The 17,165-nt window shown below is 40.1% G+C and overlaps 1 protein-coding gene across 18 annotated transcripts in view; it reads right to left on the bottom strand.

Annotated features, from left to right (window-relative positions):
- Positions 1-17,165, bottom strand: part of NFASC (neurofascin) — a 328,885-nt gene that overhangs the window by 63,247 nt on the left and 248,473 nt on the right. For 11 of the 18 annotated variants that reach the window (XM_054981817.1, XM_054981826.1, XM_054981820.1 and 8 more), the window contains 4 exons: positions 15,769-15,884; positions 13,303-13,507; positions 10,132-10,254; positions 9,235-9,408 (listed from right to left, as the gene is read on the bottom strand). The exons of 2 other annotated variants lie outside the window; for them this stretch is intronic. In XM_054981817.1, the coding sequence (XP_054837792.1) occupies positions 9,235-9,408; positions 10,132-10,254; positions 13,303-13,507; positions 15,769-15,884 (618 nt within the window). The remainder of the gene's footprint in view (positions 1-9,234; positions 9,409-10,131; positions 10,255-13,302; positions 13,508-15,768; positions 15,885-17,165) is intronic. 5 more of the 18 variants (XM_054981827.1, XM_054981833.1, XM_054981834.1 and 2 more) reach the window with 1 other exon arrangement.

Genomic DNA, 17,165 nt, shown 5'->3' with positions numbered 1-17,165 from the left:
AGCGCCCTCCACTAGAAGGAGCATCATGGCTTGACCAGGAGCAGCTGTGGATTGAACACATTCCATGGAGCTCAGTAGACCCTGGTTTGAATCCCCTCCTTCAATTACACAGGGAAGGAAACATGGCCACTTCAGACATATCATCCTTTAGTTCACTCAGAAGAGACCTGATAGAATGCCCAAGATCTCTCTCTCTTTCACATACAAGAATTTGGGTGGGGAAGGAAAGACACAAGGCCATTGTCAAAGGAGTACCAGCCTTTTGCCAGGTATAGAGGAGGCAGACGCAAGGGTAGCAACAAAGGAACACACAACTGCAGGCTCACAGAAGGCATTCCTGTCAACTCCCCAACAGCTTACTAGGGAAAGGCACTCATGTGTCAAATGGGGCCATGGGTTTGGATTCCACTTAAAGGGTCTGCTGATAAAAAGGCAACAGAAAATCCTGGGGGGATTCCTAGCCCAGCTAGAGTTTTGTAACATTATATGCAGCCACTGGGGATGGACTGGCCATGCTGAAGTGGCCCCACATACCCTTGGCAAGCAATCTCCTATGTATCATTCCTCCCACTGCACTCAGAAAGCAACACACTCCCATTGATCCTAGCAACCTTTGTGCTTGGTCCATCCCTGCCCCTATCATACTTATCAGAAGCCAGCACAGATCTGGATGAGTGTGGATCCTAAGATCTCCTCCCTCTGTGCAAAGTCTGGATGACTCTTTCAGCCCCCTCATGATGAGAGTTGCCAGTTGAAGATAACTGAGGTTAGTAAAGAGAAAAGGTTAGGTGATCACTACCTGGTAGAAGGTACTCTCAAGTCATAGCAACTTATTGTGACCCCTGCTGGGGTTTTCAAGGCAAGAGATTAACAGAGGTGGTTTGCCATTGCCTGCCTCTGCAACCTTGGTCTTTGTTGGAGGTCTCCCATCCAATTACTAACCAAGGCCAACCCTGCTTAGCTTCCAAGCCCACTTGAAAGACTGGGCTTGCCTGGGCTATCCAGATCAGGGTGATCCCTATCTACCAAACCCCAAATCAGAGACAGAGCTGTTACGCAATCTACAAATTTATTGAACAGCATCAGGCATACTGGAAACAAGGCAACTGAATGGAGGTGCCAAACCTCTTGTTCCAGCAAGGCTCCTGTGACTTTGCAAGCTGCACAGACAAACTACAGGTAGAGCTGTAGTTAAGCAGCTTTGTTAAGCAGCTTGCAATAGTGCAGGAGCTAGGCAAGAACAAAAAAGTTGGCAACTCCGCAGTAGGGCAGCTGGAAGCACGCTGGTCACTGCATCCGTTGGTTGTGCTATAGGCTTGGCAGATGGTTGGCACAGCGCTGTGAATGGAATCCATCTTCCTGTTGGAGAGACAAAAAGAGAGTTATGAGCAATGTTCTACAGCAACAGCAGCAAAGAACAAGTGGACCTAATAATGCTACACATAGAGCTCTTGGAGTTCTCTCAGCTTCCCTCTCCCCCTTGGGGGTTCCCACATGGTGAGATACACCTGTTGGGGAACACAGAGCCAACACTCACCATCCCTTTTAAGGTTTTGCATTGGGACTGTGTCTGCACTTTCTGCCAGGACTGCTCCATGGAGCTCTGATCCTGCAAAGAAACAGGGTCCATAACCGTTTGGTCAGCAGTAGGAAAGGGTACATGTCTCCCACTTGCAGGAAATGGGGCTATAATGTCATGACATTGATCTGAAAGCATTTCTGTAAGGCTTCCCCTCCTTTCTGCACTGCATATACTGGAGGCTTATTGAATCAATCAAGAATGTAGGCAGATGCTTGGTGCAGGAAGGAATAATTGCAACAATCACTGTTTGAGGCAGGAATTCCCCCTCCCTTGCTTACCTGAGTGGGGTACATTGTCCTTGCATCCCCAGCCGGAGAAGTGGAAGATCCAGTTTGGTATCTGTGACTGCAGTGGAGTATCTGTAAGCTATCTGAGCAGAACAGTATTAGCAAAGTGTCTTTTCTATGGGGTTACCATCACCAAAGCTTAGAGCATGTGTTCAAGGTATACTTGCCAGACAGGTGTGTATCATATCTTCTGAGCGATGGGTTTTCGTCCTAATTGAAGTTTATATAGAGCTCTGCAGAGCTGACTGGCTGCAGGTTTAATAAGTATCTTAAGCTGTTCCAGAACATGGGAAACTGTTTCTATGTGTTGGCTTGTAAAAGGTACATCAAGGTTTTCACTAGTGTAACATTGTGCTGGTGCCAGGGTGGGATGCAGATTGGAGAAGTTTAGGATGCCAATAAAGCCCTGCTCCACTATCAACACTGCCTATTTCTATGCTGCTTTCATGATTACACTGGCCTCATGCTGGCTTAACACCAGCATATCATTGAGATACACCAGCATAGGGCTCAGTTGCCGTTGTAAGCCACTCAGAGGCTGACCTAAGGATGGCACCCTCAAGTGCCAGTAATGCAGCAGGACCACAGAGAGTTTTAATTGTGGCATTGTGATAGGAAGGCTTTGGGGAGGGGGAAAAAAGTGTAATCAGCAACAAAACCACTGGAATTTTCACTAGTTGAGAATTCTTTTCTATTCCACAGTTGGTTTCAAGAAAGGCATTTTAGAGGGCCTGTTGTCAGGGCTCTTAAAACAATCCATATTATTGGAAATTACAAAAGCATAGTGGGCAACACATAAAATAACAGGACAAAATTAACTACAAACAGCACCCAGAACTAATAATTATAATTGTCCACCTGTTTTCTGTGCAGTTCTGCATATTCTAAGCAAAACCCAAATGTGAAGCAGCATGTCGCATTAGAAATCAAGGTGATATAGACATTTCTGTTGCCAAAAAATCCCCAGCCACTGCCAACCAGAGTGTAAATTCATTCTTTTGTACAGCATGGGAAAAGATGTATATTAACATTGTAGCCAACTGCTATGTAACATGATTAAGAGCTTGTCTCCTTAAAAATGTAGGAAAAGCAACTTGTTTTTTAAAAATGAGTATTCAAGGAAATGTTTCCCCACATAAAGGAAGATTCAAAAGTAACAGTCTATTAAGCAAAGTAAAAGACTGAACTGAATTCAGGTTTTTTTTTTTTAAGTACAGCATGTAAAGAGGGAGCTTTGTTTCCATCCTCCTTCCCTAAGGGCTACTGAACTTTCACTTAGTTTGATGGATTTTCACAATGAGTATTTTTATCCTTTTAGGAATCTGCATATTGTGGCTCCCCCCACCCCAACTGAGAGTCATTTGCTGATTACAGAGGGGATGGGAAAATGCCACCCACCCCGCAACTTGTCTCTTGCAGTCTAGTGGGGCATGGGGGTATAGGAGGCTCTGATTTATACCTCTCCGTGCCTCAATAGTCAAAATAATCTAAAACCTGCTTGATAATATATGGGCATGGAAGAGATGCTCCAGAAAGAGAAAGTCAATTAACTTAAATGCCTGCTAGATTTACAGATGGTCACTCACCAGGGCATATTTTATTAGGATCCTCTTTGTGTCCTTTAGCAACTTGGGGATCAGAAATGGTTCACTCAATATCTTAATTTTGCTCTTAGTTTTAATATGCACTCTCTTAAAACTCTCTCCTATTGCTAGTTCCAAAGGTTCTAAAGCTAGCATGGATAATAAAGCCACAAATGGGCAGCCGTGTCTAGAAGAAATTTTGCTACTCTTATCAAAACTGTTTTGTTCTCCTTGAAACTTTGAACAAGATTTAGACAAAATGGTGGCAATGCTACTTGGGTCAAGAAACCTACGAGTGGAGTTTCATAAAATCTGCACAAGTAGCTACATGAATTCAGTTTGTGAAGTCTAGCAGTATCAGTAGCTGAGCAAATGAAGCTGCCTTGTACTAAATCAGACCATTGGTTTGTCAAAGTCAGTATTGTCTACTCAGGCTGGCAGTGGTTCTCCAGGGCTAGAGCATGTTGGAATATAGGCTGCAAGGTCTGACATTCAGTCATTATGGGGCTAATGTGTTTACTCAGTGTTCTATTGTTTGTATTGACTTGGAAGAGAAACCTGGCAGAGAGCCAATAGTCTTATCTATCTCAAAGCCTGGGAAACTGATAAATTGTTATTGGCCCATAGGTCAGGTGGCTTCCTCTCTAAGGGTCAAGAAGAAGGACAGAATCTCCATTACTCATGCTAAGTTTGGACTCCACAGAATCAAGATGTAGGGAATAGATTTCTTTATTTTGTACCAATCCCGTGTACCTTTTTCCTTTAGAAGTAAATGTTTCTTAAAAAGCAAAAAAGTGTCTGACTCTCTATTGAGTCAAGATCCATCACAACTCTGATTTTTAAACTATTTTAAACGCACTTTCCCCTGACAAATTTGGTAGCAGAGGATGGTTGCAACAAAATTAGCAGACCAATATTTGAGATGTTTGCAATGCTAGCTAATGATTTTTGAATGACCTAAGGGATCTTTAGAGACACGCTAACTGGGCAGAGAGGCTTGGATTTTTTTAAAAAGGGGTCACTTTTTTCCTGCACTCTCCTGCACACAGCAGACTGTTATCAGGGAAGGAAAAATCTCATATCAAGCATCTGAGAACTTTGCCCAACTGATCTGCGTCTGTAAACTGCAGTGGTAGATTTTTAAAAAACCTTTTGAAGTTTTTCTCCCTCAAACACAAATGGAGAAGCCCAGCAGCCAATGCAACCCGATCTCTTCCAGCTGAGCCTGAAAGGAAGCCTTATAATCCTGTGAATGTCTGATTCAGCCTGCCTGCAAGAATTCTGCCTAAAACTGCAAGATGAACACTCCCAGTTCTTCAAATCAAAGGGATGAAAGTAAATGGAAGTCCAATGACTCTAGCCCCGGGGTGTGTGTGTGAATTTTCCCTGTTTAAACCAGGACAACTTTAGCTGGTGGCATAGGGCCCTGAGAAATCAGCTACAAATGCATGGAGGTCAGATGTGTTAACCAAAGAAATCCCACTAAATGGGGAAGAAAGGATTGACTTTTTAAAGCAAGATGGCTTGGCAACATCCTTAATTATGAGCTCAGTAATTTGCCATGAGATGCCTAACTTGCATACCCTGGACACTGCAAAAGCAATGCTTAAATTTTTAAAGAGAAAGTATGAAGGGCAGACATCAAGTAAAATTCTGTACTTAAGGAGCCAACTATATGGTTTTAAAATGAGAGAAGCTGATGACCCAGAGACTGTGTCTAATAGAATGGCAGTTCTAAATTTGAAACATGGATAGAAAAACAAAAGGATTAATTGTTTTTCAAGTGGGGAAAATCATTTCTCCTCAAAGATGGAGCAGAAGCCTATTAGCTCATATGAAACAGTGCCACCTGCTGGCAGAGGAAATTATAACAGCATAAGGAATTTCAGACCTCAAACCAGAGGTTTATTGGACAGGGGATCATGCATGAACATTTGCAAATATTGTGAATCCTTTTGTGAACTTGATACTGAGAAAACGCCTAGAGTTTTACAAGCGAATAAAGAACCGCTTCATGTAGAAGGGATTGGAACAGTGCCAATTAAAATGCTTACCACCACTGCAGACATGGTGATTGTTAAATTACAGAATGTACCCCTGATCTCTGAAGCAGCAGAGAATTTGGTTTCAACTAAGAGACTTGTAGAAAATAATCATATGGTGATTCTCAGGAACATATTGGGTGGAAGTATGACTGTTTATTTATTTATTTATGATTTTTATTCCGCCCTCCCTACATTTCCAGCAGGCTCAGGGTGGATGTTGGTGAAGTATCTGGCATTAAGTTTGTGGTGTAAGAGACACATGGATTTCACTGTCTTGTGGATGTTAGTGAAGACTCAGAAGTTGTTGACAATAGTGAAGGACAAATTTGTCAAACTAGGAAAGTTTTTTGTGACCATCACAGATGTTTGTATTCATGGCATGTCGGACTAGGATACCATAGTGTGTGAAGTGTTGAGAAGTTGATAAAAGACTGTGGAATTTCTGTTTCTGGTTGTGACAAGACAAAAAAATGATGCGACACGTCATAAAGCAAAGGGGACTGGCCCAAGCTACACATGGAAGTCCACTACTCATGATGAGGAGTTTCTAGAGACTGTATACTCAAACCTTGTCAGCCCACTAGCATGATCTTTTGGTGGGAACAAGTATTTTGCAACTTTTACTCAAAGCAAAACAAAATACAGCTTTGTATATCTGATGAAGAGCAAAGATGAAACACTTGAAAAAATCAAATGCTTTTTGCCACAGTTAAGAATAAGTTTGGTAAAGCACCGCAGAGTCTATGCACCAATAGTGGTGGAGAATATTGCAATGCTGAATTCAAAAGATTTTTGGAACTTGAAGGCAATGAGCACAAAGTAACTATACCTCAGTCGCCACAACAAAATGGATGTTCTGAGAAATTGAACAGGACTATACAGGATATATGCAGGTCAGCATAGACATTCTGGACTGCCCAATGGACTATGGGCTAAAGCTGTGAACACAGCTGTTTACCTACACAGCTGTTTACCTACACCTGACTTTCTATTGATTCAAGATCCATTGCAACTCTAATTTTAAAACTATTTTAACTCACTTTTTCCCAACAGAGGTCTTTCACATCACCTGATAATCTGCCCCTTTGAATGGAGATGCTGGGCATCAAACCTAGGACTTTCTGCATGCTAAATACATGTTCTACCACTGAGCAAGCTCCCTCCCCTGATTGCATTGCAGACATTGCACAAGTAATTTTACTTGTGCAGAGTCTGCAAAGCAGTCTGTGGAAGCTGTGATGGGGATTTTCTGGAAAATTTTGATTTGGAAAATTTTCCAAATCAAATTCGAATAATTAAATTAAATATTTAAATGATCTTTGCAAAATTTAAATAATGTTAGCAAAAGAGCCTGGACCACATACAAACTTTATATCCCTCAGTTAGCCCATCTAACATGGGCTGTTTTCACGTCTTAACTGCTGCGCAAAATTCATGGAAAGACGGTGTCTTCATGGCACGATTTCCCGTCATGATTACTTCCATGGCACTATTTCTGATGTCATCATGCCACAGAACAGAGTCATGAAGGCAAATCGTGCCATGGAGATGCCGTCATTCTGTGAGTTTGCACAATTTTGCATGGCGGTTAAGACATGTAAAAATGGCCATGATTGATTTGCAGCACAAGAACCCTGACAACTAGATTATATTTACATGTGTGAGGTGGAAAATTTTCCATGGAAAAATATAGCATTATCCATTTTGGAAGATTTCCCATCCCACATTACTGCTTGAAGAAGATGTGGGGTTGGAAGGTTGGACCTGGCAGGCCAACATTTTTAGAGAAGACAGCTGCATCCAAGCTGGGAAGCATGTGGTGTAGACTGATTGCCTTGGCGATGAGGTTGTGGGCCCATGACAGGGATATGCCTCCCAAATCTGAAAGGCTGCATGTCCTGCAAAGGTAGTTGTGTGGTTTTCAAGCTTAAATTAGGGCTGGGAAAGAGATTCTTTAAGAAGCCTGGATGCATAACAGAAGTCTACCATACTCAAGTCCCTTCTGCACTGGGAACATTACCCTTCACTACCCCAGAAGTCAAGCCGAAAGGCATGAAATCGGCTTGTCTGGGCCCTTTTACACTTCTCACGTTTGGTCAGTGTGGTGCTGTTCTTTTTAGTCTGCGCCATGTCAAAATGTGTCAGGATTTATGAGAGCTGGTGCTTTCATCATCGATCCTTTTTTTTTTTGCGCACACGTGATGAATCAATCCAGCGCTGGAACTCTAGATCAAACTGTTTTCTGAATTTCTCCCTTTCAACCCATTGGTGCATTGATCCTACACTAGATTTTTTAAAAAAAATTAAGAATGAGTGGAAAGAAAAATGGAGACGAAAGAGGGGAGGGGGGACGAATGGAAAGGAGGGTGAGAGAGTGGCTGGATAGACTACAGTGGCCAATCACAATGAAGTGGGCAGGCAGCGGGTGGGAGGGGGGCAGAAGGTGGAACACTAAAAGGTGGGATAAAGAGTGGGTGCAGGAAAGCAGCAGACTGGAAAACAGATATAAAAGAAAGTATAAGTTCTCCCAGGAAACTGCAGAAATGCCATATAGTGGCTGGGTGCAAATTGGGTGAAGATGGTCACGAAAAAAATGCTGCTGTATGGGAACTGAACTGGCGAAATTGGCCTGCACAGAAGGGTTACATACTCAGATAATGCAGGTATGGCGGATCCTAATTTCATTTACAGCAGGCTTAAAAAAGATGAATCAGATTTGCTAGATTTTGTTTTGGCAGGTAAATACAGTGAAAAGCACCATAAATGTAAGAAACTGGCTGCTATTAATAAAAAAAATAACTAGATGAAAACGTTTCTATACAATTTCTCAGATTTGAAAAACATCAAAGTAGAGTTAGAATTCTGATCAAAATCTGAAATTGTGATAGGCAGAGTTGTAGTAGTAAAAATGACAACTCTACCAAGAAAAATGGTTCCTGATTCAAATTCTAATTTTTACAGTACTTGGGAAAGTTTTGAATTAATATTAAATATATAATAAATACATTCAAAGGGAATAACCAATTTTAAGAAAAACAACTTACTTTACAGAAGAACTGTTAATGTCAGAACACTAACAAGATAACTGACAAGATACTTACTTTAAAACCATTGATACTGGATAGCATCATATGAAAAAGTTACAGTGGACAGATCTATGTCAGCAGTAGTGCAGTAAAATGTTAAGCTGTGCCTTCAATAAAGGTTCAAGAAACTGTCCAATTTGCAAGGATCACACAGAATATTAACTGCTGATACTTCTAAACCATTTTTTTGAAAAACGCCTATTATTTTCAAATATCATAGCCACGTTCATCATTTTTTACTAATACTTAATGTAATGTTAATAAAAGCACTGGTGCATGGGACTATTTTATGATTTTGAAATTTTGCTAGGTGTTAAAAAACCACTCATTTTGGAGACATTCAATGAATAAGCAAAGGCCATTAAAGTCTTGTTCCAGTATTTTCAATAAGACAATATTGTATTAAGTACTCGGTAATGAAAAACAAGCTATTGTAGAACACTGAGGACCAAATCAAACATACACTTCAGGTTTCATGTTTGGAGCTGCCAGCAATTTTTAAAAACTAAATCATGACACAATTTTAAAAAATATATATAGCTATGTTTGGATTCCACACTTTCAACACACATTGCACTATTTTGCACCCAGTTCTACAGAGCACACATGCCTCTCTCATGCCCAAATTCCAGTAGCACCGTTTCCACTTACCTTCATTCAATGGAGATGGTGACTCCCCTTTGGCAGGTTCCCCTTCCCCAATCTGTGTCCTGCCACGCAGGTCAAATCTATAGCGTGATATAGGATCCGTCCGCTGGAGTAAAAACTTTGTCTGATTAGGAGAGAAGTTCTCTAGAATTGCTCTGCCAGTTTTGGATCCATTAACTGGGGAGAAAGGCAGGCTGTGTAGGCTTAAGTGTTGTCTTGAGAAAAACTCTTAGCTACACATTTTATCACCTCTCATCCTAGCACAGCATCTGACCAAAGCACGCATTCTATTAGAAAATACATGCTAGTTTTAAGGAATCATTAACAAAAATCAGCTAGGAGAACTAAATACATCCTAACATTTAATTCCCCTGCATCCTAAAGAATATGTACCACATTAGTCTTACAGAAGCTTTCAAGTAAGAAACATAGCTAAAGGAGAGCGCCTGAATTAATTCTTTGAGCAAAAATTACATTTTCATCTGTCCAGTGACTGTTAGTGATAGTACTCCATTAGGTCCCAATAGAAACAAAGGCAGGTTATAATTTTTTTAAAAATAAATAAATAGTTGGGGGGGGGGCAAGAGGTTTAACAAGCATGGGGTGTGGATAAGTAAACTGATGTTTTCCACTACATGACAAGCAGTGTTTTAAAATTATCTTTTCCAATTGTCCATGTTACATTCTTTCAAAACTCTTCCTAAGGAAAGAGAATTTTACACTGAAATGGAAGTTTCTAGTGAGCAAATGCATCATATTTAATCAAGAATATATATTTTGGTGACTTGTAAGAAATACCACTGCACTGGGACAGGCTATTCAACAGCTAGATTACTTTCAGATTACAGATGAGTAAAGTGATAAAGCAAAAACAACAAACAAAAGAAGCATGGGACATACAGGCTTGGTATTTAAGGGTGTATCCGATAAGGATGCCATTGGGATGTTCAGGGTGCTCCCATTCCAAAGTGATGGTTTCCATGTTTGGCTGGCGGATTTTGAAATACCTTGGGGCACTGGGTACTTAGGGGAAAGGTGAGGGCAGGAGAGAAAAGGGGAAAAATGTCATAAGATAACATTGCTGTATATGCACATTGTTCAAAATAATATGTATGTAGAAAGTTTGGAGGATGGGCAACCTATGTTATACCACCCTACGCACAGCTTCAATATAACCCAGTTATGATTATATGCAGTAATTAGCACCTATGCTAACTTTGATAGTTCTGTATTTGCATAGAAATTCCCAGGATTTAATGTATTGGAAGAAGAGGATGTGTTGCTGCCCTCTAATGGCTAAACCACTCCGTTGTATGAGATGGTTCATGATTGGATGCTGTTTATCTGAAAATCAAATGCTTTAGTACCTTTTAGATAATCATAAAGATAAGGTACTGTATACATGGATTTCATCACACCAGCCCTTTAAGATGGTACCCCAATTGTCCATTTCCTTTCATTCCAGAAAACGCTACAAGTATCTCATCACAGCCAACTATGTTGTGTAGCCTCACAATACACAGACTTATTGGAACACCTTTTATGATAGTCTTTATTTGTAGTAACATAGATTGCACTGCTTTCACAATATATTTGCTGCCAAGTTAAAGCTTGATGTCCCAGTGGTTTCAATGGGAGAGGTGAGCCAGGGTAGCTCACAAGGCAGTGCAACATACTGGAGAAGGCTGCAGCCGCTGGGGTGGGGAAGGGTTCTGTGCTCTATGCCTCTCAATCAGGTCTGTGTCAGTACAGAATAGACTGATGTCACAGTGCACACCATTAAGGGGCATGCAAAAGGCCCTCTTCCTCTTACACCAACACCCAGGGACTGCAACCTTTTCCCATCCATCCCATACTTATTTTGCCTTTCTTCCAAAAAGCCCAGGGTGGCATTTTCACAACAACCCTGTGAAGTGGTTTAGGCTGAAAAGAGAACGGTGAGATCACCCAGTGAGCTTCATGACAGATTAGGGATTAAGCTCAGGTCTACTCACTTGTAGCATGACACTATTACATTTACATGCTGTATGCCTTTGTAAGCTGCTGCAGGAGCTGAGTGTGCATTCCACACTCTCCCATTAAAATCAACAAAGCTTAAAAATAGTGAACTCTGGCTGAATAGCAACGGTAAGGGGAAAATGTTCAGAAATGAAAACTGGTATTAAATTGCCAGCATATAAAGTGGATTTTAAAAACACATGGATAAATTCCGGAATATTCTGCAATTTGTTGAAATCCCTCCTCCAAATACAAGAAATCCCTCAATACCCATCCACTTTTTGAGCAGGTGTTCAACTTTAATATAGCAAATGCCACCTTCATCTTCTCCACACATTCAGAATGTTGTTGGAAATACAAGAGATTCTCTGCTGCCTGTTAGTGCAGGAAAACCAAACCAGTTTCTTGGAGACACACTACACAATGCCATAAACTGATTTCCATTAACCTGGCAGAATGCATCACAGGTGGTTCTGTACTGAACTTGCTCATTTAGCTAACTTACACGGTGCACTATCAATAAGCATGTCTGCTGAGATGAAAGACAGGCTGCTTTTTTCCTATCAGAATTCATATTCCTATCTCAAGTGTGCAGTGGAAGGAGTTATAGGAGTACTTTACCACAAGTACAGACTGAACATCACTGTTAAATACTCCAAAGTATACTGACAGTTTCCCTAGTGTCTGGGTGATTTCGCTGTATGTGCAAATAGTACATACTTATCCTGTGATGTTTTCCTAGGTGATACACTTAGGGACTGAACTGGTTCACATTTTGTCACTGCCTTGGGATTCACAGCAGTGACTGGTTCTTAATATGCCTCACAATTAAGCAGAAAAGCTTATTTTAAAATTCCTTGCCAAGATATTGCTGGCCATTGTTTTATGTTGAAACCACCAGAACCCACTAGTATACTTCTGTGCACAGGGTTAGGTAACATAGTAAGAAAGAACAGCAACAATATACTCAGTTTAAGCTTCTGTCTAAAAGGAGTGATGCAGGAATTGACTCAATGACAATGCAAAAGTCAGACTTAATTCAATTTAGGGCACAGGTAGGTCTGTTGGTCTATATAAGATAATAGTACATGCAGTTGCAATTCAGATCAGGGCCATGTAGGGAGGGGAGAGCAATTTAATTGTTCAGTCCCCACTTGGTTTTACTAGTCAAAACCAAACTCTACATCCTGTTATTTGCATTTTAAAAGGAAAAAACGATGTGTTCTTTTAAAACCATTTTAGCTGCCAAAAGAAACTGGAGCCAAACTAGGATTTCACTTTTTGCAAGATAAAGCCAGAAGAAATTCCTGAGAAGAGGGTTCTTAAACAAAATCTATGTCGATTGTGTAATTCTGTCATTTCACAATTCCCTAGAATCATTATAGACTCTGCTGTTCATCATCTTAGTACAAGCCATTAGAATGATATAACATGGCAACTGTAAACATGAAAGAAGCTTTCATTGCCATTTATAAGAAATGATGAAAAGATATTGATCTCTACTCTGCAATAAAATCCAGAGTCCATCCTTGAGAAAGTTAAGAGCAAAGTGGACTATAAGGAGATTTAGATAACAGCATTCTTCATAGATATGGGGATGGCATTCATTTTATAGAATGGAAAATATAGGCAAAAGGGTTTGTTGGAGAGAAGATAAATAGCAATAAAAATCTGATGTCACAGGTCATGCTGCCTTTCCTAGCGCATTTTCAATTATTTCTGTTTACACTGAATTCATTCATCTATTACACTTCATTATGATTTATGAATCCCAGTGGTGTTTATGTGGCCTGACCTATGAAGTCTTAATTTTTGCTTAATCCACTCTTTATGTTCTTCCACAACACAGAAGGACATAGCAGAAGGTTAGCAGAAGGCAACCTAGGCATTTCTAGTGCATGAGAAAACTAGCAAACATAAACCAATGCCAAAAGAGGTCTTTATCATAATCAATGACTCATTCCTCAAAGCCCAAGGAATTCTCAGTCTGTCGGTCTCACAGAGCAATTGTATACCTTTATGTTTCACACACAACACGTGTGCAAAACCTGCAAAAACTCCACAGGAACCTACCTCCTTCAGGTGTTGTGAACTCCTTAATTTCACTCCGAGGCCCATCTCCTCTCCCGTTGACTACAACCATCTCCAGTTTGTAGTTGCTGTAAGGAAACAGCCGGGACACTATGCCCCGTGTTCGGTCTCCAATAAAACTCTCATACTGTCTTTTCTTGGAGACCCATAGATTCTTCAGCAAACTACTCTCTCTCCAGTAATAGGCCTTCAAGAAACATGTAAGGCAAGTGAAACTTTTTCCTCTTTGAGTATTACTGAATTTCAAGAATAAATTATGTACACATATTTGCTTCTTTCACACAAGGAAGATTAGTTCACACTTGCCAACCATTCCATGAAGTGAGCCGGAAGTTAGTATTGTTACTTATTTTATAAATGGAAAAATGGAAGAAATGCAGGAGGTTAAAGACTTGGCCAAAACCAAAAAGGACCAAGCTCTCAATCTTCAGACAGTACTCCCCCATCTCTTTTTTATTTAGTACAATCCAATAATAAGAATTCAATTTGTACGGAGTCATTCATGAACATTAAAAGCCTGCTATTTAAGGACAGAAAAACTGGGAGCAAAGATCTTTGTATCCTATGAAGAAAGTTCTCAGGCCTGAGAAATGTGAACATGTCAAAAGGCTGGGGGTAGGGGAGTAGAATACATTTTTGCTAAAGTGTTAAGAAATTCTTAAGCTATTTGCAGCTACTCTGGGAATTTTTCCTTGTAACAAAGTCCTCTAGACTTTGCTTTGTATCTATTTTGGCAACCTTTTCGGAATGGGATGGGAGAAAGGGTATGATCTCTTAATTGTTTTTGTTTTTAGACTTAATTTAGTTCTTAGCACAATTTTTTAACAAGACCAAAACTGAACGTTAGTATCAGGGCTTTTTTTTCAGCTGGAACGTGGTGGAACGGAGTTCTGGAACCTCTTGAAAATGGTCACATGGCTGGTGGCCCCGCCCCCTGATCTCCAGACGGAGGGGAGTGTAGATTGCCCTCCACACCGCTCGGCAGCACAGAGGGCGAGCTAAACTGCCCTCTGTCTGGAGATCAGGGGGCGGGGCCACCAGCCATGTGACCATTTTCTCCTAGGGCAACCCACTGAGTTCCACCACCTCTTTTCCCAGAAAAAAAAGCCCTGGTTGGTATACAGATTAATAAGATATGACAAATATACACAAGGAATGACCCAGTAGTTAGGGAACATATCTGAAAAGTGACTTTTCTTATCCATAGTGAAAATTTATAATGAAAGAAAACAGCTTGGTACTGTTACGAGAGGGACATGATAAGATATCAGCCACTCAGACTTGCTTCTGGTAAGTGACTTATCATTGATTTGATAAAGTCACAGTTAGACTGTGTTATATATATTTTGATATGATTGCTCAGAATGTTGAAAAGAATCGTTTTCTAAGGGAAAGCATAATTTTAATGTTGAGGAAAAATTCCATCCCATAATCATACATCTTGGGGAAAAATCCATATTATAATTTACATGGAAATAAATTGTTATACTTTTTGAAACAAAAAATATTTTGTGCTATCAGTTCCAGAATGAAGGCAAACTCATCATTTTGAATCACTAAGAAGTCAATAATCATTCAAAAGCTTATTTAGTACAGAAAATATGAGACAAACAGTAGCATCCTAAGCAGAGTTACCCCAGTCTAAGCTAATGCTATGTCTTTTAAACTTGTATCTGTTTACCTTATGGTATTGTATGGAAATGTACTTGATACTGATTGCAGTAACCTCATACTGTGTAATCCGCCTTGAGTCTCAGTGAGAAAGGTGGACTATAAAATAAATAAATAAATGGGCTTAAACTAGAGTAATGGTACTTAGGATTGCACTATAAAACATGTTTCATTAGAAATAATGAAGTGAAAATGCATATAAATAATAAAGTTTGTTCCTTATAGTAGAAAAAAGTTCACTTTTAAAGGTGGTTTGACTGTCATATCTTGCTTTCCAAATTTTCAATGCAATCAGAGAACTTTTTCCCATGAAAAAGCTACAAGTGGCACAACAGTTTAAAATCGCCTATGACAGGGACTGACCTCCTTTGATTGAACTTCAGTGGGAGAAAAATAAGCCCTGTTCACAAGAAATGTATGTATGTCTGCCTTTCTCACTAAGATTCAAGGAGGATTGCACAGTGTCAGACAACATGATCAACAGCTGATGTATTCAATACAATACAATAAGGTATGTGTTGCAGAAATTTGGAAAAGCATGCAGTATAGTTTTACTTGGCTCTTAAATATACCAAATTCAGATATTTTGGAGGGTTTTGGTTTTACAGTTGTAAATATTTATCTGCCTACCTAACATGGCTCTTCAGTGTCATTTAGCATTTTCTGAATCTTTCATGTCATCCCCATTGTATAAAGGCCATAGGACTAGTCATCAATCATTAGTATCAGGATTAGGCATATTAATAATCAAAATGATCTAGTTTTGGTTGTGCTCACTCTGTATTCCTTAAGCTGTCCCTGGATGGTATCCGTGTATACTCTAGTCCACTGCAGGCTGATTGCCGTACTATTTACAACTCTGAGTCTAATATCAGTGGGAGCAGCCTTGGGATCTAAGTGGTCAGGAATAAAGTAAAGCAGAGATTAAGAAGACACATAAATCTAAAGAAAGCTTTCATTGCACATTGTTGATACTATAGAGCCTGGCATAAAGCAAAACAGGAGCTTGTTCCTAAATATTGTCCTGGCATCCCAGGAGAGTCAGAACCCTACATACAAAAGTACATTTTCTGCCACCTTGTGGAAAGAGGAAGCAATCTCACCTCCACATTTTTAACAAGTATCGCATGACAAGATCTACCCTTCATACTGTCATCCTTCTCTCTCTCTTTCCCCCTGAACTCAAGGTACAATACCCTCAACATATTTTCACAGTTAACCCCAAAACCAGTATCAGATAAGTAAGTCCAGTGGAAGGAAGGAAGGAAGGAAGGAAGGAAGGAAGGAAGGAAGGAAGGAAGGAAGGAAGGAAGGAAGGAAGGAAGGAAGGAAGGAAGGAAGGGAGTGCTCTTAATTTAGCAATATTTCATCTCCAATTTTAACTCCCAGCTTTCTGCTATATCCCTAACAACATTTCCATGATGACATGTAAGCATTTTACAATTCAAAGTTCTCGCTACCAGGACCAGAGCATCAGTGAATGAAAAGCATCTGTCCTTTAAAAAACAATCAGAACACACCTGAGCAGCAGAAATTTGGCTGAATTGCCTCTTAATAATATACTGAAATTAATTATTAACACTGAGTATAAGACCATTTTTTCCCCACAGTATGATGAGGCATGTTTATTCACACAGTAGATTTTAGCTTAGAGTACAAATGGGAATAAGAGCTGTAAGACAGTTACTTTTCCCACACAGAAACAGTTTTCATCACCAGGTAACAGGAAAAGTGTCTCAAAAAGCACTTTAAGATGCCACTGGAATCTTGTATTCTGCTGCTACAGAGGAACATAACTACTCATCTGGTATGATAAAACAACCCAGTGTCTTAATTATGAGGCAAAACATAACTTTATAGATTAGTTTTGGAAGACATTTCCTCATTTTCCAATGTGGCCTAGGTTGAAATCAGATAGAAATTTTTAGAGAGGGTAGAGCGACAGAGGTATCATTGTCTATGACACACACCCTAACTTCTTTTAACAACTGTTGCCTCTGGTCTTTTGCAATCTGTTTACCAGAGATCACACTGCAGACTATGAGCAACAAAGACAATTCTGTACTACTCTTGTACTAGCAGACACTCCCTGGTGGAAGAGCGAGAAGAGGTGATTTCAGTCCCATCAGTGTATGTTTCGTGTACGAGGCTACCATGACTCCTAGTGCTGACTG

This window comes from Eublepharis macularius, chromosome 5 (assembly GCF_028583425.1).
Source record: "Eublepharis macularius isolate TG4126 chromosome 5, MPM_Emac_v1.0, whole genome shotgun sequence".
NCBI classification, from domain to species: Eukaryota; Metazoa; Chordata; class Lepidosauria; order Squamata; family Eublepharidae; genus Eublepharis; species Eublepharis macularius.
This window is presented reverse-complemented; position numbering and strand designations above follow the sequence as displayed.